This window comes from Canis lupus, chromosome 2 (assembly GCF_048164855.1).
Source record: "Canis lupus baileyi chromosome 2, mCanLup2.hap1, whole genome shotgun sequence".
In the NCBI taxonomy this organism is placed as follows: domain Eukaryota; kingdom Metazoa; phylum Chordata; class Mammalia; order Carnivora; family Canidae; genus Canis; species Canis lupus.
The window spans coordinates 65,858,933-65,884,449 of NC_132839.1; the positions used below are offsets into that span (position 1 = coordinate 65,858,933).

The following is a 25,517-nucleotide window of genomic DNA, read 5'->3' on the forward strand; positions in this document are numbered from 1 at the left end:
GCCCAACCTCCAGCACTCAGGAAAGGCTCATGGGTTTGGGTGGCTGTGGAAAGTTCATGGTTCTAGGATTTGAGGCAGGGTGTCTTGGTGATGCCCCTCCTAGTGGTCCCCACACGCACAGCGTACAGGAGGGCTGCATGCTTGTCACCAGCACCCTGCCCTGACCTCCTGCAGTTAGAGAGTGCTCCACAGTCTGGAAGGATGGTGTTGATTCTGTTTATTTTATTCTCCTTGCAGCCCCAAGGAAGTTTGAAACAGTCCCTCAAAAATAATGCGCAAAATCTTAAAACGATTCACCATGGCCAAGTCATGCCTTTGGAACAGTCAATGGTAACAACCCGCCACCTCTGGGGTTTCCCGAGACCTGAGCAAAGCCCGTCCCACTAGCTGGCTTTCATTTAGACTGAGTGAAACATCTGCATCTCATGTGTGGGTCAAATCCAGTTGGCCTCAGGAACTGAGCTGTGTTAAAAATAAATGATGGCAGCGGGGCGCCTGAGTAGCTCAGTAGGTTGAGTGTCTGACTCTTGATTTCAGCTCAGGCGTCAACCCCATCTCGTGGTATCGAGCCCCACATCAGACTCCCTGCTCAGCGGGGAACCTGCTTCTTCTTCTCCCTCTGCCCCTCCCCCTCTCTCTCTGAAATAAATAAATCTTTAAAAAAATTAAATAAATGATAGCACCTGGGCTTTAAAGAAGACACATTTTCAATGTCCCCACTCCTTTTGTGCTTTATCTCCTTGCCTTTTCCACTCGCCTGTGTCCAGGTAGATTAACTCTGTGGTTGCCCCACACACGGTGCTTGGGTTCCCCGGCCCCCAACAGGCACCCGGGAGCCAGGCACCTACCTGGAGGGCTGATGTCTGTGCTGCGGACTCACTCTTACTTATTCTCAAATTCTTTTTCTCCAAACCCTGCCAAGAAATATGGGAAGGCGAGGGTAAGTTCTTTTCTCCCTGCCTCATTAAGCTTTGTTCACTGATCTAATGGGCCATGTTTTCTTTCTCCTCTCTCATAGCCTTTGATCTGACTTCCCCCGTTCTTTTTCCTCTCTCTGCTCCTGGCTTCTTTCCCGAATTCCAGAAGGGCAGTCTGTAGCAGAGAAAGAACACCGGCTCTGGAGTCAGGCGGAGCTGATTTCAGATCCTGCTTCTGCCTCCCCAAAGTCTCACCACTTTCGATTCTCTCCTCTGAAAATGGTGGGGACGGATCCCGCCCTACTGTCACCTGGTTCCTGGACATGACTCTGTAACTAGCAGGAATTCTTATTAGGCTTGTGTGGGAAACCCGTTACCCAGTCAGCGTGCTCAGGTTTGGAGAAGCACAGTAGCCCACTTGACTCCAGCTTTGAAGCCTTCTAGAACTAATTTTTACCATCTCTCTCTCTCTCTCCCCCTACCCCTTTCCTCCTGATTCTCTAAACTCGTTAGAGTATTCACAAAGAAAACTGAATTTTCTGAATTTGTGTGTTGTGCTCGTCACAATCCTCTGTTCTGCTTGTTATGCCTACCACCGGGTTGTTAACATTTTAAGTTGGTTTTTCCCTATTCCTTAAGCGGTTTCCTTCAAGTAGACACAGGACTCCTTGGCCTTTTAAGAGCTGGGGCAGCCTGTCTACAAATAGGCAAACTGCTCTGGACATGTGACCTACCATCTAAAACAGGGCGGGCAGCAAACTATGCCCCCCCAAACTACATTCTGTGGGCCAAATCCAACCTGTTGCTTGTTGTTATAAATAAGGTTTTACTGGAACACAGCCATGCCCCCTTATTTACAGATGATCCTTGGTTGCTTTCAGCTAAAAAGGCAAAGTTGAAAATAAAATAAAAGGGCAAAGTTGAGAGCTTTGGACAGGGTTTGGCCCACTAAGTCTGAAATATTTACTGTCTGGCCTCCTGTTTCACCAATCCCTGGTCTAAACCACTCAGAATAAACTACTCTGGGCAGTTTGGGCAGACTTTTTCTGATGTAGTGCCTGCCACTTGGAGCAAACCTGACTCAAAGTGGTTTCTTGGACACTTTGCATGAGATGTACCACCCTCCAAAGCTCTAGAATATATATCCTGATTTTCTTCTTCAGCTTCTCTTACACCAGAGGGATTGTTACTTCCATCTGTTGTTTTTTCTAGAATGAAAGCATCACAGAGTAAAATCAGATTTGGTGGCTGACTGGGAGAAGGGAGGGGAGACAGAGGCATGTGATCTTGCTGATTGATTCATGTAATAAGTTTGAAAATATGTATGTTTGTTCACCAGAGCACTATCAACCAAAGTATCAAGGAACTTCAACACAAAAGCAGCGGATTGAGGGTAAGGACTTCTTTTCCTTTCTGCCGTGGTGGGGGAGGGGCACACACAGACTCTCAAGAGATGTTGGTTTTATAAGTACTTAGGTTTAAAAAAACAAAAGTCTTGGTTATCTGCCCTTGTTAAATGCCAAACTGCCAAACTGAGTTTTCCTACCATTTGCTTTCTGCAAGTACTTCTCACCTTGGCCCTAGTAGACACACAGGTGAAAGCTGTGTCTTAATGTGTAGAACACAAGCTCAGAAGGTACGCTGGTCACTTTTACTGAGATAACGCTGCCTGCAAAACCCAGTGCCTTTGGACCACAAACTCATTCTCACTGTTGGATGGACTGCAGGCTTCTCCACCTATGTCCCCACCCAGGGGCAGGGTGAAGGGAGCACAGGAAATCAGGGGGTGAGTGGAAACAGGCTACTCTTTAAGTGACAGGTTAGAACCAGCATGCTGCCACTCCATCTACATTCTGTAGGCCAAAGCAAGTGACACAGCCAGGCCTATCATCACTGGTTGGGGATGTATGCAGGTCCCTTACTGTCCTATGTAGCTTGACCTTCAGGTGACAGTATGCGGCTCTGCACTGCCTTTCACAAGGAGCCAGCGTGGGGGCAAGTTGGGTTGGAAATCAGCCCTTGTCCCACTGGCCAGGCTGTGTGCCCTGAGGTCTCCAGGCAGGACAGAAAAGGCACCTTTTCTCATTTACCAAACTGCCATGTGGAGATTCTTATCTGTGTGAAGAGACTAGGTATGAATCCCAGGTCTTGTGTCCCCAGCTTGGTTACATAGAGCAGGATCAGCTACCTCCTCTGTGAAGGGGGCCTAACCATGCCTTCCTGTAGCCTGTGAGTACCAGAGCCCCCCCTTATCCCCAGGGGAGGGGGTTGGTTCATTCAGTGAATGCCTGAAACCACAGGTGGTACAGAGCCGTATTGTACTTACGGGTTTTTTCCCCATACATATGTAGCTCTGAGAAAGTTGAATTTATAAATTGGGCACAGTAAGAGGTTAACAACAACAATAATAAAATAGAACGATCATAGCAATATAATGTAATAAAAGTTATATGAACGTGGTCTCTCTCTCAAAATATCTTACTGTACTGAACTCACCCTTCTTCCCGTGATGATGTGAGACGATAAAATGAGTGATGGGAATGTCTTAGGCATGTGACGTGGCATTAGCCACTATTGACCTTCTGACCACACGTCAGAAGGAGGATCATCTGCCTCTGGACCCCAAGTAACAGAAACTGTGGATAAGGGGGAATTCCTGTCTCAGTGAGACGATTTGGATTCTTTGGCCCCGTGTCTGGCACAAAGCGAGGCTTGGTATGTACTGCTCTCATTCCTCTGCCCTCAGAGGGCTGGGCTGGTTCTGTGGTCTTCTTAACTAGCAAATTATGGTGGTGTGGAGCTGAGCTAACAGCACTCGTATCCACATGCCAACTCATATCCACATGAAATCCCTTCATTGATTGACCCCCTGGCAATTGCTGTGTTTTCCAGGTGAAAGTGGCCAATATCCTTTCCTCTCTGGATTCTGCTCAGGACTTCCTCCAAACTCGCATCTCCTCAGTTATTGTCAAAGTAAGTGGGTGTGAGCCCCTAACTATATGGCTGCAGAGAGTATGGGATGGTCCCCTCAATGGTGTTACTACTTTTTGATTTCTTTCCAGGAAAGTAGCAAGTATGGGAACATGATAATAGGATACTTTGAACACTACCTGCAATGGGTCAAGATCTCAGTAAGTAGTTTATCTTTTATGAACGTAAGAGGGCCATGTGTTAAGATAGTCATGTTCTAGGATAACATCAGGAGGAAATAAAGTAAAATTCCTAGTAATTTGGTAGGAGATAACCAAAGGACCTCAAATCTGGGGACCATGAGGAGGGGTGTCATTGGACTCAGCATGTGTCGTCTAAGCTGGACCCTTTTCCCAGCCTGCCCACTGAGCTGGAGAACATGCTCCTCACTTTCTCCCCTAGTTCCTTTGCTCACGTTGTGGGGGTTCCTGCTACAATTGACTCTGTCTCCCCAGGGAACTGCAGGGGTGGTTTGTTCATGCCCTGGGCCCCGCAGAACCTGTCATGTGGTTGGTGTGTAAATCTACGAGGGGTGGCTTGAGCTACAGAAATTTGTTTTCTCACAATTCTGGAAGGGCTGGAAGTCCAAAATCAAGGTGTCAGCAGAATTGGTTTCTTCGGAGGCCTCTCTCCTTGGCTTCTGGAAGACCGTCTTCCCCTTGTGTCTTCACATGATCATCCCTCTGTGCCTTTGTGTGCCCACATTTTCTCTTCTTTTATAGACACCAGTCATTGGATTAGGACTTACCCTAATGACTTCATTTTAACTGACCTGCCTCTTTAAGAACCCTACCTCCAAATACAGTCACATTCCAAGAAACCGGGAAGGAGGACTTTAACATGTGAACTTTTGGGGGTCACAATTCAGTACACATTTGGGTCCCCCTGAATATATTAGAAGACAAAGTTGAGGAGCAGAGTGAAGTTTCCAATGATTTCAAGGCAGCTCATTCCTCCCAGAAGCCAATTTATAGAGAAGTAAAGTGGCTTGGAAAGTGCTCCTTGCCATCTTGGGCTTTGGGTCAGCTTTCCTCTGAGGATTATTCCCCTGGGGCAGGGGTAGGGAGAGATGCTTGCAGCTGAGTTACTTGAGTAACTTGGGCTAAGTTATTGAGCTGCTTGCTGCTAGCCAAGACGGGCTTTGAGAAGTCTAGGGACTCAGGAAAATTTAGACTACTCCAAGAAGCCTTGAGTATTTCATTTGTATTCCTGGCCCTTGATGGTGTGAACCCAGACTACCGCCATCTCCTCCCTCTTTGCTGCTCCACCCCATATTCCAGCCACATCCAATGGCTTGAGTCTCTGAAATGTTCATATTTCTTGATGTGATACCCTCTATGTCATATCCTCCTCCCTGGTTCCCACCTCTGGCCCCCACCCTCTGGGCCCTGAGCCTGGTTCTCCTTCAGGGCCCAGCTTTCTCATGTCTGTGCTGACACTTCCTCCTGCCTCCCAGATCTGAAGACCTCAGGGTCTTATCAGTGCTGGGATGAAGGGCATACACACACAGGTGAGTTGTGGTGGAAGAAATGCATTATCATCATTGCCACCATGGCCACTAGAACCTATGCATCTCCTCCACCAGATCAAGGAACCATATTTTGGTCACATTCATACCCAGAATATGAAGCAAATACCCTGAAGCCAAAGTGAGTCTGGACAGGAATGGTTAAGTCATACAAGAGCCACATGTGAATATTAGGTGGCCGTTTATACAAAATGGATCAGAGCTCTGCCAAGGCACTAGGAGAAATTTTCACAGGGTATAAATAAGAGAGAAAAGCAAGATGCAGAAAAACATATGGAGTAAGACTCCTGCTCTGTTTTTTTTGTTGTTGTTGTTGTTTTTTAAAATAAACAGTTAAAAAGCCTATAAAGAGGGTGTACAGGGTTGTTCAAGCTTGGTAAAAATAGGGAACTTTCCAGAACGCTCGGTGAGACGCGGAGGAGCGGCGGCTGCCCGAGCTGCGCCCAGCAACACGCCCCTTCCCGCTCCCCCACACCGGCTTCGGCCCTCTCACTGGCTGTAGAAAATGGTGAAAGAAACCACTTACTATGATGTTTTGGGGGTCAAACCCAATGCCACCCAGGAGGAATTGAAAAAGGCTTACAGAAAACTGGCCTTGAAGTACCACCCTGATAAGAATCCAAATGAAGGAGAGAAGTTTAAACAGATTTCTCAAGCTTATGAAGTGCTCTCTGATGCAAAGAAAAGGGAATTATATGACAAAGGAGGAGAACAGGCAATTAAAGAAGGTGGAGCTGGTGGTGGTTTTGGCTCCCCCATGGACATCTTTGATATGTTTTTTGGAGGAGGAGGCAGGATGCAGAGAGAACGGAGAGGTAAAAATGTTGTACATCAGCTCTCAGTAACCTTAGAAGATCTCTATAATGGCGCAACAAGAAAACTAGCTCTGCAAAAGAATGTGATTTGCGATAAATGTGAAGGCCGAGGTGGTAAGAAAGGAGCAGTCGAATGTTGTCCCAATTGCCGAGGTACTGGAATGCAAATAAGAATTCATCAGATAGGACCTGGAATGGTTCAGCAAATTCAATCTGTGTGCATGGAGTGCCAGGGCCATGGGGAACGGATCAGTCCTAAAGATAGATGTAAAAGCTGCAACGGAAGGAAGATAGTTCGAGAGAAGAAGATTCTAGAAGTGCATATTGAAAAAGGCATGAAAGATGGCCAGAAGATAACATTCCATGGTGAGGGAGACCAAGAACCAGGACTGGAACCAGGAGATATTATCATTGTTTTAGATCAGAAGGACCATGCTGTTTTTACTCGACGAGGAGAAGATCTTTTCATGTGTATGGATATACAGCTGGTTGAAGCCCTGTGTGGCTTTCAAAAGCCAAGATCTACTCTTGACAGCTGAACCATCGTCATCACCTCTCATCCAGGTCAGATTGTCAAGCATGGGGATATCAAGTGTGTGCTAAATGAAGGCATGCCAATTTATCGTAGACCATATGAGAAGGGTCGCCTAATCATCGAATTCAAGGTAAACTTCCCCGAGAACGGCTTTCTCTCTCCTGATAAACTTTCTTTGCTGGAAAAACTCCTACCTGAGAGGAAGGAAGTAGAAGAGACTGATGAAATGGACCAGGTAGAACTTGTGGACTTTGATCCCAATCAGGAGAGACGGCGCCATTACAATGGGGAAGCATATGAGGATGATGAACATCATCCTAGGGGTGGTGTTCAGTGTCAGACTTCTTAATGGGGCCGGTGAATAACACTGCTGCTGGCATTTTATATGCAGTAGTGGATGAGTGAAGGACTATAATCATAGCTCACTACTTGCTATTGTTTTTGTTTTAATATTCAACTATAGTAGTGTTTTAAAAGTTAAATGAAGAATAAACTCAAATATAAAAGCAAAAAAAAAATCAGCTTGGTAAAAATAAGGTTGTTCACATGGGTTGCCTTGTAAGGCATAGGTGGGAGAAAAGGGGAAAGTGATCCAACCAATAAAGGCAAAGAAATAAGACACACCTCTGCCCTAAAGAGCTAACATCTAGCTCATTTTATGTATTTTTTTAATGAATGAATATAGTTATTTTAAGTCAATGGGATTGGAGCATCTGTTTGTCATTAAACTTGTTTAGTGAATTGTACATAGTCTTCTGCTTTCTAAATTGGGGTCAGCAGGTAGTGCTGTTTTTCTGTAAACACAATTTTATTAGCACACAGCCGCACATTCCTGCGTATTTATCACCTGTGGCTGCTTTCACCATACCATGGCAGAGTTCAGCACTTGAAACAGAAATGTTTCAGTCTGTCCTGCAGGGTCAAAAATATTTACTCTTTGATCTTTTAATAGAAAACGTTTGCCAAGCCCTGCTCTAAAATCTATAATTATTGATTAATTAGCTTTCCATTTTCTTCCCACATCCTTTGTCAGATCTCAGAGGGGTCAGGCAAGAAATTCAGACTGAGACCCAGTACCAAACACCTGGACTTCTTCATTCTCTCAGGAGCCTGGTAGGGTGGGTCTTACTGTTCCAGATAACAAGTGCAAAAACCAGAGACCCAGGCTCCAAGAGAATCCGCATCTTGCTTTCAAGTACCTACTTGTATGCATCATCGAACTTATCCATAGAAATCAGCTCTCAGGTCTGTACCTGAGACGGTATAGAGAACAGGTCAAAGGTAAATGGCACATCTAATTCTTGTGGATTTTTATGGGTATGGCTCAGAGTTCTCTTGTGCTTCCCACCCATAGATTACTGAGCAAATTGCAGCCTGCAAACCCGTGGCCACTGCTTTAGACTCCGCTGTTGACGTCTTCCTGTGTAGCTACATTATCGACCCTATGGTAAGAATTTCATCTTTCAAAATAAGGAAACACAATAAACTCCTCAATCATCATGTTTTGTTGGCAGAGTATAGGACACTCTGATATAAAAAGAGTTTTGTGCTTGGATCTGTTACCGTTGTAGAATCCAAAACCTAAAATCTAAAATTCAGATGACTGTGTTATGATACCTAACAGACCAAGGAAAGCCAAAGACCTAGCTGCATATCTTTGTTCCTTTGTAGAATGATATTTATGGAGGCCAGGAGACCCTCATGAAGAAAAATCCTATTTGTCCTATTTGTCCTATTTGTCTCGATTAGTCAGAAAGGAGCAGTCACTGGTGTGCAGATTGCCAATATTCAAAAGGATTTTGAGTGCAACTGTGTGATGTGTATGTGTGTGTGTGTGTGTGTGTGTCCCCATAGGAATAGCAAACTTAACTTAATTTTTGATTTAAAAGGCCTTTGATATGTTACCAACGGGATGGTAAGTTCCAATTAATCCAGTTTATTCCTCAGCTCTATTCACCCCTCAATATATCCTGACTGTCTGCGAGCCAACCCTTTCACTTCCTCTGCTGAAAGCACCGCAGTGGCTTCCTCCTGTGGTTATCCACTGTAAAGATCAGTATCCTTAACTGAGTACACCAGGCACTGTATGATTGGGCCCACGCCCATTGAGGCCACATTTTGCAAAATTTGAACACCTTTCCTGCTGTTCTTCAGACACATATTTTCTTTCACTTCTTTAAATATATCTCGTCCCCACCACAGGACCTTTGCACATGACATTTCTACCTGGACTGGAGCTCTCTCTCTCTCTCTCTCTCTCTCTCTCATTCTTCCCCTCCACATCCACACCCCACCTGGCTAACTCTGATTCTAAATCTGCCAGTGAGTGAAAACAAAGGCCCTGGATTCAGATTCTACTACATTTCCTGAACTCTGTGACTGAAAAATTATTGGACTTTTCTGAGCTTTCTGAACTTGTCTAAGTGGGATTGTTTCATGGTTCATGTGATTATGAGAGATTATGGGTAAAACCCTTAACACCATGTTTAGTACATTAACAGTCAATACATGTTTTCTATTACTAGTGAGCTGCTTTCAGGTCTTAACTCAAACAAGTCTTTTTTTTCCAGGAAGCCTCTTCTGATCTTCCCACCTAGACTGGGCTCCCTTTTCTACACTCCCATAGAATTCTGTACTTTTCCTTAAAGATGTTATTACTGCTTGAATTGTACATTTGTGTGGTTCTTTGGTTAAGACCTGTCCCCTGCAGGGGCACCTGGTGGCTCAGTGGTTGAGCATCTGCCCTTGGCTCAGGGCATGATCCTGGGGTCCTGGGATTGAGTCCTGCATCAGGTTCCCCACAAGGAGCCTGCTTCTCCTTCTGCCTGTGTCTCTGCCTCTCTCTGTGTCTTTCATGAATAAATAAACAAAATATTAAAAAAAAAAAAAACCTGTCCCTTGCAGCACACTCTAGACTCTCACCTCCCTGAGCAGAGGGCCGGTGTGTTGCTGTGCCCCTATCATCTGGCATGTTGCCTGGCACAGGCAATGGAATGAACGAAGAATGATCAGATGGCTATTTGTTGAAGTACATCTGTATTGCTCCATCTGTCCATCTCCCTACCCTACATCCACATGTCCATCTGTGTGCAGGACGGACTTTCACACCCAAATGGAAACACTCCTGTGCTCATAGCCATGCGGACCCCAAGGCTTGGCTTCCTGGCCACCTCCCTTCTCCCCAGCCCCTAAATCCCTCTGTCTTCTGCTTGGACTCCTGCTGATGGCTTTGCTTGAACCCTCATTGGACAAGTGCTGGGCTAACTTGGTAGATTCTGAACTGATCTCCTGTCTTTACCACCTGCCCCAGCTACTCAAATCACCCAACTATCAGACATCTTTCCACAAATAATTGGGGGCCAGTGGAGGGGAGGCCTAGAGTCTGCTCAGGAAGACTGTAGGCTGGAGTTTTATAGCCAGGTGGTTTAAACAGTGAAAAAGAGCTCTGGGCATTGATTTTGCCAGGAAAACAGACTCCAGAGTGACTAACATATTTCTCTTATATCTTGATTGTTCCCAGAAGAATTGTGGCAGCTTCCAGTAAAAGGATATGCTTGTCATAAAGCTCTAAAGCCTCTCAAAATAAGTCTGAAAGCATAGAAATCTGCCAATAAAAGAACATGGGGGGGGTGGGGGAAGAGAACAAATTTACTGGAAATACTGGGCCAAGAGGTGTCACTGCCATTGGGCAGGACACCACCAGGGGGGGAAGCAGAACCTCAGTGGCTGAGCTGTGAGGGTTGGAGTGGGGCCATTGTGACATCTAAGCTGCCTTTGCCTCCAGGTGGGCTGGGGAGGCGGCCCTAGTGTTGCCAACAACTTCTTAAGGCAGCAGCCGCAGACTTGAGCTTCTGTAGGGATCCTGCAGGTTGTACATTTACAAAGTAGGCCAAGTGTAAGACACCGGCCATGTGTGGTGCCCAAAGGGTCATGCTGGTGGTTCCCAGCTGTGTCTTTTCTGATTGGTGGATAAGGTTAAACAGTGTTAGGTGTCACCCCTGCAAAAGCTAGTGGTGTAGCCTGGGGCAAACCAAGGACAGATGCCCCTGTTGGATGGAAGAACCACCATTCAGCTACAGCTGGTGTAGCCTTGTGAGACTAGGGGCTCAGTGTTAGGAGACCAAACTTCAGACTTTTCAAGAAAGGATGGAAATCCAAGTTCCTATGTGAAATCTGACTATGAATGTTGGTAACCATTTTTTAAAAATACTTTAAGGGATGCCTGGGTGGCTCAGCAGTTGAGTGCCTGCCTTTGGCCCAGGGTGTGATCCTGGAGACCCGGGATCGAGTTCCACATTGGGCTCCCTGCATGGAGCCTGCTTCTCCCTCTGCCTGTGTCTCTGCCTCTCTCTCTCTCTCTTTCTGTCTCTCATGAATAAATAAATAAAAATCTTTTTTAAAAATAAGAATAAATAAAAATACTTTAACCTACTTTTTAGACAAAACGAAGTTGAATACAACCTACCCTAAAATGAGTTAAATTAAATACAGGAAGTTTATTGAGAGCCTCATAATTCTGCCTTTTTCACACAGTTTGGGATAAGGATGCTCCTGTCCCTCTGTTCCAATGCACAGCAAGGCCAGAAAGGTCAATCAGCATATCAAACAAGTCCTAAAAGGGATTAAGCTCAGGCTAGCTGGCTCTTCTCATTGGCATCAAAGGGACACCATCACCTGGTGGGATTCTTTTCTTTTCTTTTCTTTTCTTTTCTTTTCTTTTCTTTTCTTTTCTTTTCTTTTCTTTTCTTTTTTCTTTTCTTTTTTGTTTTAAGAAGCATTATCTTTATTTCTAAATTTTATTTATACTCAATTAATTGACATATAGTGTATCATTGGTTTCAGAAATAGACATCGGTGATTCATACATCTCATATGACACCCAGTGCTCATTACATCATGTGCGCTCCTTTTTTTTTTTAATAATAAATTTATTTTTTGTTGGTGTTCAATTTGCCAACATACAGAACAACACCCAGTGCTCCTCCCGTCAAGTGCCCCCCTCAGTGCCCGTCACCCATTCACCCCCACCCCCTGCCCTCTTCCCCTTCCACCACTCCTAGTTTGTTTCCCAGAGTTAGGAGTCTTCATGTTCTGTCTCCCTTTCTATTATTTTCTACCCATTTCTTCTCCCTTCCCTTCTATTCCCTTTCACTATTATTTATATTCCCCAAATGAATGGGACCATATAATGTTTGTCCTTCTCCGATTGACTTATTTCACTCAGCATAATACCCTCCAGTTCCATCCATGTTGAAGCAAATGGTGGGTATTTGTCATTTCTAATGGCTGAGGAATATTCCATTGTATACATAGACCACATCTTCTTTATCCATTCATCTGTTGAAGGACATCATGGCTCCTTCCACAATTTGGCTATTGTGAACATTGCTGCTATAAACATCGGGGTGCAGGTGTCCCGACATTTCATTGCATCCGTATCTTTGGGGTAAATCCCCAACAGTGCAATTGCTGGGTCGTAGGGCAGGTCTATTTTTAACTCTTTGAGGAGCCTCCACACAGTTTTCCAGAGTGGCTGCACCAGTTCACATTCCCACCAACAGTGCAAGAGGGTTACCCTTTCTCCACATCCTCTCCAACATTTGTGGTTTCCTGCCTTGTTAGTTTTCCCCATTCTCACTGGTGTGAGGTGGTATCTCATTGTGGGATTCTTCATGCAAACCCTGGCTTCCTTACCTGCTGCTACTTTTCCTCATTTGCAAAATAACTGTAATGATAGGACTGATTCAATGTTTTCAGAAAGATCTAATGACTTACAGTAATATGCAGTGCTTCACATAGTGGCTGACTCCTATTATGTCACAAATGGTCTTCACAAACAAAATTAGAGCTCATTTAAAAAACTGCAAAAAAAAGGGGGGGGGGTGGATTTCTGCCTCAAGAAACTGCTGTTTCCCATTCCCTGTCTTCAGGCATGTAATCCTCCTGATTTTCTTTTCTCCCCTAGAATTTGTTTTGGTTTGGCATAGGAAAGGCGACCATATTTTTACTTCCAGCCATCATTTTCGCTGTGAAGCTGGCTAAGTACTACCGTCGAATGGACTCAGAGGATGTGTATGATGAGTAAGTAGACAACTTTCTGCAGAGTTTGGTGGGATGGGGGTCATTTTCTAAGTGGTACTGATCTCAGAGAGCTTGCAAAAAGATGAGCTCTGATGAGATTAAGCTTGGTCTTTTTTTTTTTTTTTTTTTTTTTTAAGTAGGGGTTCATCTCAATTCAGGTGTTTTCTTTGTACCAACTTTCTTATGCTTGTGTTATGCTATATTTTCCCTCTCCCTTACTCTTCTCAGAATCCTTAACTGACCTTCTTATTTCTTGTTTGCAGTTCCTCTGTCTTGGGGACTTGGCACTTTACTTTATAACTGTTTTTACTAGTTTCCATTTTGACTCTGTAGCCTATACTTCACTCGGTATGCTTCGTTTTTACTTCTCTCATCTTCTTCTCGACTGTGTCTCTCCTGAATTTACTCTGTTAGCATCAGTATTAGGGTAAAAATGTGGGGGATGCAGCTGTTGAGCTGTAATAGTAATTTAAAAAAAAATAATTGTATCTCCCTTTTTAGTATTCTATAGTGCTGAAACTGTATCGCCAAAAAGTAAGCCTTTTCTTTTTTAAACCATATTCATCAGATGGGACTGGGGAGGTCTTTATTAGTATATGGTGGACTTATAAGATAAAATTAATAGCATCTTAAAATTACATAGCAACATTAGATATGCCTAGATAAAAATCAGTCCTAATGTCTCTTAAAATGAGGGCTGACACATGCAAGATACTTGTTGAGTTAATGAAATTTTATACATTAAGCTTATGTATGTATAAAATGGTTGTCTTAATACTTGGTTTTTCAAAGGGAGCAGAATGTTGATATACCTTTTTTACCTTCTTTGTAGACTTAACAAACTGTCACATACGTTTCATGACCATTGTATTGCCTTGTAACCCATGATGTAAATACTTCATCTTAGAGATAACATGGTGTTTTTGTTTTTTATAACAAGTTGGCATATTTATTTTTGTTACAGTATGGAAAATGGTAATATTGGTTTTCATAGACATCATTCCACTCAGACTGTATGAACAAAGGTTTTAAACAGATCCAACATGGCACGAGTTCTTGACCTACAGCATCTCCAAATGTTGGAAAAGAAACCCTTCTCTTCTGGAGTTTACAGAGTTCAGTGATTTTATATGCAACATGCACTGATGCACCAAAGAGTGAAAAGCGTGCTCACCAAAATTTTTTTAAATCTCTAGAATTTAAATTTTTTGCTCTAACCATCTAAACCTTCGATGAAAGTTTCAATATGTAATACCTTCATTAATTTCCAGTTTAGCTTTTGGAACAAGACATGAATTGTGTCACATTTCATTGCTTGGAAACTTAGACTTGTAGTTAGAGAAAGTTCAGCAAATCACAGATGTGAGTGTGAACAATAAAAGAATGATTTCAGAAATCTGACTCTAATCTTCTTATTGAAAAATATTCCTAGGGACGCCTGGGTGGCTCAGTGGTTGAGTGTCTGCCTTTGCTCAGGGCGTGATCCCAGAGTCTGGGGATCAAATCCCACGTCCAGCTGCTCCCTGCAAGGAGCCTGCTTCTGTCTCTGCCTCTCTCTCTCTCTGTCTCTCATGAATAAATAAAATCTTTAACAAAAAAAAAGAAAAAGAAAAATATTCCTATTTTATAGATATTGGTAACGTCACTGTGTTATTTGCTTAGGGCTACCGTAACAAATTATGCAAAGGGAGTGGCTTCAAGAAGTGTCTTCCTCAACACTTCTGGAGGCCAGGGGTCTGAAATCCCCATGTCAGCACCGCTGCTTCCTCAGAGAAGTTCTGTGGGAGATTCTGTTCCATGCCTTTCTCCTATATTCTGATGGTGGTGACAATGCACCACATTCCTTGGACACATCACTCCAGTCTCTGCTTCTGTCTTCCCCATCTTAGAGTCTTCCCTTGTGTGCCCATGTCCACGCATTGTGTGCCTATGTTTACAGAGGGAAATGTGGATCATGGCCCATCCTAATCAAGAATGACCTCGTCTCAATTTCATTACATTTGCAAACAACCTATTTCCAAACATTCACAGGTTCTAGGTGGATACGAATTTGGGGGAGTGTGGAGGGGATGGACGCCATTCAAGCCAGCACCATCACACAACAGCAATGCAAATAGCCAGAAAGTTAGGGAAGTAAATTTGAAGGAAAGAACACTATACACACAGAAACTAAGTTAAATGACCAAAATCACAAAAGATGGAAAAATAACATTTTATTAGACACGTACAAAAGAGTGACTCATCCCCCTTTTCATTTTATGTTTGTCTTAAAGAACACATTAATACCCCAACTGCTTGTGAGCATAAATTGTCTCTTTATCTAACACAGTGAGGCCCAGCCCCTGCCACACAATGGATTCACATGGCTGGTACTTAGGTACCACTCTTAGAGATTCTGATATAATTGGCTACGGGTGTGGATTTTTTAATTTCTTCAGGTGTATTTCCTGGATGGCCCACTTGGTTCGGCTTCCAGTTTTTGGTTTTGGCTCGGGCCACGGTCTTGACATTGTAGGATTGAGCCCCAAATCGGGCTCTACGCTTACTGAGGAGTCTGTTTCAGATTATTTCTCCCTCTCCCTCTGCCCCTCCCTGCTCATACTCTCTCCCTCTCCCTCAAACAGATGGATAAATCTTAAAAAAAAAAAAAAAAAAAGATTCCTCAGATGATTCTAATAGATGACCAAGATTGAGAAACACTTCCCTAGATTAACTGAATCATTTTCTGGGATATATACCATGTAATTCTCATGTAAACCTGGCTTGAGAACTACTAGTGCAGCTCTATATGCATTTCATCCATAAGGACCCTGTCCCTCAGATATCAGAGATTTGTGTTCTGATCGCTGATTGCTGCTCCTAATCCAGAGGTGCAGATGCAGAAGGGGGCAGCACTGTTACTCTCCTTCTGAGGACGAGCTGCATTGTGCTCTCACTATCTTCTCTCTGGGGAGCCTATAATGCTAATGACATGGTCTATCCAGCAATCTCTCCCAGTCAAGTCTTTTAAAGTCCTTTCAACTTCTTGATGACACCACCAGCTAAGAATGAGAAGGAGCATAAAATGCCCACTGAATGTCATGTCCATTGGCCCACTGTCAGGGCCCTTTGTCAGCATTTGATTGTAAATGTCCCAGACATCCAAAATATGCCAGAGCTTGGTCTCAAATGCTACTCTAGTGTGGCCAGAATCTGCCACTCCCACAGAACAGCAATTTTACTTATTGGATTGTGTCAAAGACCACAAGAAGCCAGAAGTTGCCACGAGATGGCAGCAGAGGACACATGTAATCTATTTGCAAGGTGTACCCTTAAAGCCCACGGGCTAAATTCAGAGGCATCTGTTCTGAAGTGCTGATGATGCTCTTGGCTGATGGGCCACTACCACAGTAATCCATCTATTTCTACCAGAGATGTCACTAGCACTAGAAGTCTGCTGCCACTCAATCAACTTATAGTTGGGATGAGCCTTCAGGAAACCAGGCCCAGGCATCCTCAGACCTACCTGGAAGCCATCACCAGGTAGCCAAAGGCTCCCATGTGAGTAATCAAGAGAGATATAATGGGTCCTAAAGATGTAGAGATGTAGCATTCCTTTGTCTTTGGGAACTGACTTGCTGTTCTGGGATGCTCCATTCCCTTTTTTTTTTTTTTTTTTTTTTTAAAAAAAGGAGAAATCTGTTTTCCCAGGATCTGAGGGGGCCCATGCAGAATGGGGACACCTGGACACAGTGACGTCTGGTATTTGTCTGTCCCTAAGCCACTCACTCTCCACAAGTGCCCAGTAATAGGCGAGCAGCAGTGTGTCAAGTGCAGTGCAGCAGGGAGACATGTGGGCAAGAAGTAGGACTCCCAAGGGGTGACCCTGGGCAGAGGTGCCTCCAGCTACCAGAGGTGCCACTCAGCACATGTCCCTGTGTCAGATCGCTGGGTTCCACCAAGGTCCTTGGGGTCTACAGGCCTTAGCTAGGTGGCCTATGGGGCTGCCTCTAGCATACCTGCTGTCCAGGTCCCCAAGCACATTTGGCAGATCTTCTGCTCAAGTTGTACACAGGGCTCAGCAAATTACCTGGATGAGGCACATACAGTCTCCTATCCCCAAGCAACCCAACTAAGTCTGGGCTTCCCTCTTGGCTTGTGAGGGCTCTAGAGCGTGTAACTTTTCTTTTACTGTCTCAGGAATCAACCTCTGAGCCTCAGTACACAGTCCTCCTGAGAACTGACTGGAGGCTGATCCCTCAGAACCCTATCCCTAAGCTGCTGCCACCTGCTCTTCTGGGAGCTCATCAGCTTGATGTCATCCGTGCAGTTACCCCCTGATGGAGAAAGGCCTGCCCCATTATTGGCCCTGCTCTGGTGGCACAGAATGTAAGCATCCAGGTGCCCCTAAGGCAGGGCAATAAATCTGTTTGCAGGTCCAGGTGAGCTTGCAGACAAATGATCTTTGACACTTTGTGCCAAAGAGATTAAACTAAAGGCATTAGCCACATCCAAGACCGAATCCTGCCAAAATACATAATCAATAAAGTTGCAGTTGGAAGTCTGACAAGGCTGGGGTTCTAGAGGTGACAACTGAATTTTGTTCATGATAATCCACTATGGAAACACCCATTTTGGATTTAAGCAAAAAATGAGTTTCCAATGTTTGGAGTGCCCATGGTTGGAGTGTTATTGTTCTAGCAACTGGCTTTACCTGGCTAATACAGTCTGTTGCTTCACAGGCTCTAGGACCCTATGAGTGGCAGGTAATCTGTCTGGGTTTCACACAAGAATAGCAGCAAATGTCAAATTAATTGAATTGATGAATTTAAACTGATGGTTTGACATCCCCATCTCTAATATATATGTACTCCTCTCACATTTGGTGATTCCAAGTTTATATGAACATGGGACAGATTAAGCACAGACCAGTTACTGACCTTTTAATTATCATCCCACCATCCACAGGAAGAATTTAGAGCATGTCTGGGAGGTGCATATATTATGGCAGGGGTCCAACTGTTTTAAATAAAATGGCTAATAAAAATGGGAGAATGAAAAATCCTTGCTGTGCATCTGCTTGCAAATATATCCAGGTCGGTGACCTCCTGAAAGATTGCAGTTCATAATCAGCACAGAGGAACCCCCAGAAGGACTTCTTTCTGCCTGTAAGAGCTCGCCAGATGCTGTCTGGGAGGCACATGCCAGGTCTTCTGACTGGTCCTTTAAGAAATATAAATTTTTGGGATCCCTGGGTGGCGCAGTGGTTTGGTGCCTGCCTTTGGCCCAGGGCGCGATCCTGGAGACCCGGGATCGAATCCCACGTTGGGCTCCCAGTGTATGGAGCCTGCTTCTCCCTCTGCCTGTGTCTCTGCCTCTCTCTCTCTCTCTCTCTGTGTGTGACTATCATAAATAAATAAAGAATTAAAAAAAAAAAGAAATATAAATTTTTGAGGGGCGCCTCAGTGGCTCAGTTGGTTAGGTGTCTGCCCTCCGCTCAGGTCATGATCCCAGTGTCCTGGAATCAAACTCTACACACATCAGGCTTTCGACTCAGCAGGGTGTCTGCTTCTCCCTCTCCCTCTGCCCCTCCTCCTACTCATGCAAGCTCATGCTCTATCTCTATCTCTCAAGTAAATAAAATCTTTAAATATATATATACATTAATATATATTAAATATGTATATATATTAATGTCCTGAAATCATATGTGTCCATGTTCTAGAGCTGGAAAAACTTTGGACCTATTAATATAATGACCAGGTTTGTGTGGAGCCGTGTTTCCCACCCCTCTCTATGCATCCCCAGTAGTCATCCCCACCTCCCACCACCTAGGGATCCCAGTTCCCTTTCTGATCTCTTTCCTCTCCTTCTACTCTCTCTTGGAGGCCAGGCTTCAAGCTGAAGATTCATCAGGATATCCTCTCCTGGATTCTTTCAGAATCCTATACTCAAGTCGTGTCAGGCTTGGTTTGGAGTTATGGTGTCCCTTTTTATCTTCTTCTATCAGAGAAAAAAGAAGGCTGTACCTGGAGCAGGAGATCTGGTGCACCTGGGAGAGATGAATTCCAGGACTTTAGGGAAGTAACTTAGGTCAGCTCGCTCATTGTTAATTCAGTTTAAAATAATGGCCATTGGGGATCCCTGGGTGGCGCAGTGGTTTGGCGCCTGCCTTTGGCCCAGGGCACGATCCTGGAGACCCGGGATCGAATCCCACGTCGGGCTCCCGGTGCATGGAGCCTGCTTCTGTCTCTGCCTCTCTCTCTCTCTCGCTCTCTCTCTCTCTATCTCTCTGTGTGTGACTATCATAAATAAATAAAAACTAAAAAAAAAATAAAATAAAATAAAATAATGGCCATTGCTGATAGTGTTGTGATAAAGGTCTCTTGATTTACAAGATGCAAAACTGATGCTCAAATGAGAGTGGATAATAATTTGGTTAATCAAATGCAAATAAATTACCAAATTTCCATTGCCTTTGTGGTACATTTTGACAGCAACCTGAGTAAGGGCACAGATTTTTTTGAGTCTCCATGACCTGTTTTGGAGTCCTGGCTTTACCAGTCACTAGCTATCTGTGCTCTTTCATTTACTCCTCTCCACAGGTAGATTGAGGGTAGCATTTATCTGCTAAACAGAGACTCAGTGAGCTCATCACACAAGCTGTGTGCAGTAATAGCTCATGTCATAGCTGCTGTCACCCTCACCATAGTGTTGCTAAAGCACTTTTAGAAATGTGTGAGTGCTGTGGTGGGGAGGTCTGCCCAGGCTGTGGGTGTCATAAGCAGTCCTCATACCTGGGAAGATGGGGAGTCGTTGGTCTGGGTGCAGGCTCAGGTGAATCTAGAATGCCCTCCTGCCCACTTCATCTACCTTATCCATAACTTCCCTCTAGTGCAGACCTGAAACTGCAGTGTCTCCCTGTGCTGAGAACAGATCTCCATTCTTTGAGAAAAGTTGTTCCTTTTGTAAATCCAGCCACATGTTTTAGGTGCTGGGCTGTTAACCCCAGAATCCTGCTCTTTGCCAGGATGAGGAATCCAATGTCAGGAATGTGACTTAAGCCCAATCTATCAAAGTCTTCACTTGAGATTTCCACACTGCAGCTCAGCTCAGAGCTGTTGATGCCCATATTTCCAACCACATGGAGAAAAGCAGAGAGAAGCAAAGCATACATGCAGAGAAAACTGAGATATGATGTGAGAACAGAGCTTCAGGTCCCAACTCTTTGGTGAGTGGTATCCCAATCCATGCATCCATGATTTATAAGAAATTTTCCACCAATTCTCCATTTTCTTGGTTTAATACATTACATTTAATTATTTCCTACCATTGAGAATAGAAGGTTCTTGAAAAACACAAAATCCAATTCAATCCAGGAATATATGCTAAGTTTTTTCTAAGGTTCAAGCTAGAGATCTGGGCTGGGATGACAACTCACAGGATGATGACAGTGGCAAGTTTGTAAATGAACCAAATATAATGACAAGTCAATTGTAATAATAGTGAAGTCTGTAAAAATTTAAGGGAATCCAAAGAACCATGGATTTTTTGTGTGTGGGCATAGGAAATCAAAATGACTATTTGCCAAGTAGACAATGGCAGAATGGAATTTTGAGACAAAAGTAACAGTTTGGCAGACATTAAGTCTCTCGAAATAGCCTGATACTTGAATAGAAGAATGAACACTCAGATAGAACTGCAGCCCAAAGACGTGCCTATAGGGGGTGATGGATCCTGGATCATATCTGGCTGGGATTAAAGGAGTAAATTCCTATTTGTTGCCCTCAGAAATTAGGACTTTATGCTGTGGAAAAATGAAAGCCAACTGGTGCTTGATGTTTGGAAGTGACTGGTGTCACCACTACAGCCATCATCAGATAGTGAGCCACAGACTAAACCAGCCCACCTTGAGGGCAAAAGCCAAACCCTATTTCACTTTGATTCCCTAAACTGATAGGAGCAACTGCTATGGAGCAGTTACTGAGTCAGGATTGAAAAAACAACATTCCTTTTCCACCAGCTGTTGAGCATCCCTTAGCCAGTTACAAGCTCTTAAGAAATTCTCTCTGCCTCTGGCTAGGTTAGATGTCCCCATCCAGATCACTCCATGTTCCTGCCTCCACAGCAATTACCCCTCTGTTGTCAAGGTTGAGATCCTTGTCTTTCCCTTACTGTATGCATCTCCTCGAGGACAAGGACCATGTCACCTTGATTACATTCTGGGCAATGACACAGAGCCTGGGACCTTACATGTTTCATGAGTGCTCTCTGGATAAATGCTAGAATGAGTGAATGACAGGGTGAATGAATGATTGGTGGCAGAATGAATGACATCTGGTTAGAGGGCAACCCCATTCTTCCTAGAGCCAACCAGCGTCTTATTCCCTTGCCCAACTCTGACTTGCCCCCAACAGCCCACAGCACCTGAGAGTGCTTTGTCCTCTGGGTGTGAGTGCCATCCACTTGTCCTGGGTGTGCCTTTCCTCTTAACATCTTTACTTCTCCTTGTGACAGAAGCTGCCATGCATGTGCCCAAGTGCATGGTGGCTCACAGGGGTAACACAGAGAAAGAACATCTTCTCTTCTCCCTTTGTCACTTTCCTTGTGGCAACTGGCTCTCTTTGTAACACACTGAAAAGTCAAAAGGGCTACTAGCTTTTTTCTGAATGTCTCAGAAACTGTATTCAAATAAAAGTAAGCTTCTTTAAAGTATGTTTAACCTGTTTTACAATGTTTCCCTTTAAAACAAAAATACAGAAAACCTGGAGGTGATCAATGAACTTGTTTTCTGAAGAGTTTGTTATAATATACTAAAAAAAATTGTAATAACATATAAGACTTTGAAACAGCCCTATTACTTGAAATGGGTGGGGGAAACCTTAATATTAGTTGGATCCATCCAAATTGCTGGTAATCTACCACTTTTGATCTACTACAAACAGTAATTTATATGGTTTAAACTATTAAAATATGGGCACTTCTTTTAAATGGGCTTAGAATAAAAACCATATATTACACATAACTTCTAACAAATGGGTTCAAAATTATGGTGTGTGAATCTGGATGTCTTATTAAGGTAAATAAACTTTATAGGCTTTCAATTTTCATTCATACAAAATACTGTGCTATCAACTTTTCACTGTCTTTTATTTTTCTAAAGGAAAACTTTGGCACTATGTATTAATTAATTTGCTGAACAGGAATTCTGATACCTTATGACAAGTGAGGATTTTAAATTTGGGACACAAATACTATTCAGTGGAGCTAAGATGAACACTTTTTGTCAGGACGGTTAGATTTTAATTGAAGTTTTTCAGACAATTTCCTTATTTTCTGACGATAAGTTTTTAATGCCCATGACCTGACCCTACAAATTAATATCACTTTTATGAAATGACTCAGCATTTTCTAAGCCTGCTCATGTGGTCACTTTTGAAGGAGGTACTGGCTTTTGACCAAGAGTGGCTTGACACAATTGAAGTTAAAGCTTACCTCATAACCAAATTGTACCCATTGGGGAATCTCTGGTGTCTGTACCCATAAGTACCAGCCCCTTAACCCAGGAAATGATATTGTAGTAGCAAATACATGAGAGTAAAATCTCATGCTTTTGAACTTGAAATCACCTACCACTGACCAGACTGAATGAGACTAACATTCAACCACCAGCCTTACCCTGTAGGTGGTCACCAATTGCATTCAGACATCATGGAACCCCCAATGGAAACCTGACCTCTACCATTTAAATCTTTGATGAAGAGAAGAATGACGTAACACCAATCTGATCATGAGGAAAACACCAGGCAAATTCCAAAAGGGACACAGTTTCAAAACACCTGACCAGTCCTCCTGAAAACTCTCAAGGTCATCAATAACAAAGAACAGCTGAGGAACATGACAAAGAAGATTAAGTAGTCAGGACTACATTAAATGTGATGTGGAACATTGGCTGGCATCCTGGACAGAAAAGACCACTAGAGGTTGAAAACTTATGGGCACAATAAAACCATGAATGTTTATAGCAGCTATTTATTTACTTATTTATTTATTTAACCAAAACATGGGAGCAACTGGGATGTCCTTAAGTAGCTAAACAGAGAAATGAACTGTGGCGTGTCCAGACATTAGTATATTATTCAGTGCTGAAAAGAAATGAGCTTTCAAGCCATGAAAAGACACAGAGGGACCTTAAAATAATAAAGCTAGTGAAAGAAACCAATCTGAAAACACCAAATTCTGCATTGTTGCAACCATCTGACGTTCTGGAAAAGGCAAAATTATGGAGTCAGGAAAAAGACCAGTGATTAGCAGTGGTTATGGAAGAAGGATGAATGGGTGGCATCCAGTGAATTTTCAGGGCAGTGAGACTGTTCTCTGTGAGACCATATTAGTGGACATATGTCATTATATATGTCAAAATCCATGGCAGGTAGAAGGCCAAGAGTGAACTATAGGAAACTATAGTTTCCTATACTGGGTCACTGCAATGTACCAATGTTGGTTCATACATTGCAACATACACTACAGTGCTGGATGTTAGCAGTAGGGAGTGTCTGTATATGTAAAGAGGGGAGGTATATGGGAACTCTACTTACTTTCCACCCATTTTGCTATGAGCCTAAAACTGCCCTAAAAATAGCCTATTAACAACTTCAAAAAGAACATTAAGTGAACTCTAAAGAGTTTCAATAGTACAAGGACTTCGATGATAATGTATCAACATTGATCCAATTCTTTTTATATATGTAGCATAGTAATGTAAGAGATTAATGATAGGCCAACCTAGGTGAGATGTGAGGAAGAGGTCTTACTTTTTCTATATATCTAAAACTTTTTTTTACTATTTTTTTTTACTTTACTATAAGAGAATAAGGGGAAAACAGGGAGAGTTTTTTAATGTATAAGTATGTTACTTCATTTTTAAAATACTAGAAAGGTCTTCCATACATGAGATTTATTTTTTTTAAAAGATTTTATTTATTTGTGAGAGACACAGAGAGAGAAAGAGAGGCAGAGACACAGGCAGAGGGAGAAGCAGACTTCCTGCAAGGAGCCTGATGTGGGACTCGATCCCAGATCCCAGGATCATACCCTGAGCTGAAGGCAGATGCTCAACCACTGAGCCACCCAGGCGTCCCCATACATGAGATTTATAATTATGTGTCAATCACTGGGTAAGGCACCTACGGTATGTATCACATTTGAGCATAAAACAACCCCATGAAGTAGGCATAATTCTCCCTCATATGCAGCTGAGATCTACTTGCCATGTTAAAATAACTTGTCTACAAAGATCCTTACTTTTGGTGTAGTTCAGCTCCTACATTTATAAAATGGAAGTAATAATAGGGTTCTTGTGCAAATAAAGTGAGATAACTTTTTAGAATGGTATTTGAAATATAGAAGCACTGTGACAGTGCTCATGAGTTACTATAAGCATCATCACCATCACCACCCACCACCATCATTATCTTCAACACCATCATCAACACCACCACTATTACCATCATCATGTAGATATTTTGAGGGAAAAACACTTAATATCTTTAACTTCTCTTTCCTCAAATATAAAATGTGGACAATATCTCACCAGTTTGATGAAAGGATGAGAAAAGTTTGTTTGAGGGCTATTTCTAACCTTCAAATCCCCAAAAGAGACAATCTTGACATGGAGGCAGTGTTCAGATTTCTGGTTCCTCATACTCTTTTGTCTGGTTTCCTTTCTATACCATAGTTTCTGTTTCCCATCTTCACTTGGGGGTTGGTTGGCCAAAGACAAATTCTTTTTCAGATCAGTGAAAGACATATGACCCTGAGCTATACATGCTACTTGCTTTTCTTTTTGTCAAGGGTTATTTAATCTGAATCAAAATGTGAAGAAAGGTAAATCTTCAATGTAAGTCCCACTTCTGATACAGGCTCACTTGTGCAAGGTTGTGGATTCCCTAAGGTGTGAATTTGCTCACTCTTCTGCACAAAAATACTGGAAATATTCAAAAGCCCCATCAATGGCAGGGATGGCAAGTAGGCTTTGTCCTTCATGCCAACACTGGTAGATGACTAGTGGCTTCCTGGAGGACTGGGTTGAAATGACTTCTGAGGCTATGTCCAGGCTTAGCAGGAATACTCTACACAGCCTCCTGGAAAGTCAGCCAAGGACACTGGAAGGGAAGGTGATGGCTCCTGGGTTGCATATCAGTCATCCTCTGCCTGTGAAATAAAATGCTCAGCTTTGCATTCAAGACCTCTTTTTGACTTTGAGATCTTATCTTCCACCTTCTCCTGTCACAAACCTTCTCCTTAGGCAACTTGCTTACTTACTGATCCTCAACCAGATTAGAAACAGTTCTGTCCCATGAATCTGATATGGCTTCCCTAATTAGTTAAGTCCTACCTCGCCAGAAGGAAGTCTTTCTCAATAGGTTAGCCAGCAACTATGAAATTCCAATATAACTTATTATCTGCATTTGTTCTCATTAAGTGAGAACCTGTTGAGATGTAGATTTTTTTTTATTTTTTTATTGGTGTTCAATTTACCAACATACAGAATAACCCCCAGTGCCCATCACCCATTCACTCCCACCCCCCATCCTCCTCCCCTTCTACCACCCCTAGTTCGTTTCCCAGAGTTAGCAGCCTTTACGTTATGTCTCCCTTTCTGATATTTCCCACACATTTCTTCTCCCTTC

General features: G+C 43.2%; 1 protein-coding gene and 1 pseudogene across 19 annotated transcripts in view; both read left to right on the forward strand.

The window, feature by feature from the left end:
• The window catches only part of PROM1 (prominin 1), a 133,200-nt gene extending 118,958 nt beyond the window's left edge, over positions 1-14,242 (forward strand). For 13 of the 19 annotated variants that reach the window (XM_072804903.1, XM_072804896.1, XM_072804920.1 and 10 more), the window contains 8 exons: positions 238-330; positions 923-940; positions 2,257-2,310; positions 3,810-3,890; positions 3,980-4,048; positions 8,120-8,212; positions 12,731-12,846; positions 13,811-14,242. In XM_072804903.1, the coding sequence (XP_072661004.1) occupies positions 238-330; positions 923-940; positions 2,257-2,310; positions 3,810-3,890; positions 3,980-4,048; positions 8,120-8,212; positions 12,731-12,846; positions 13,811-13,865 (579 nt within the window). In that variant the 3' untranslated portion in view covers positions 13,866-14,242. The other 6 variants (XM_072804971.1, XM_072804996.1, XM_072805006.1 and 3 more) reach the window with 4 other exon arrangements.
• Positions 5,586-7,198, forward strand: LOC140620758 (dnaJ homolog subfamily A member 1 pseudogene; annotated as a pseudogene).
• Positions 14,243-25,517: the final 11,275 nt, after the last annotated feature.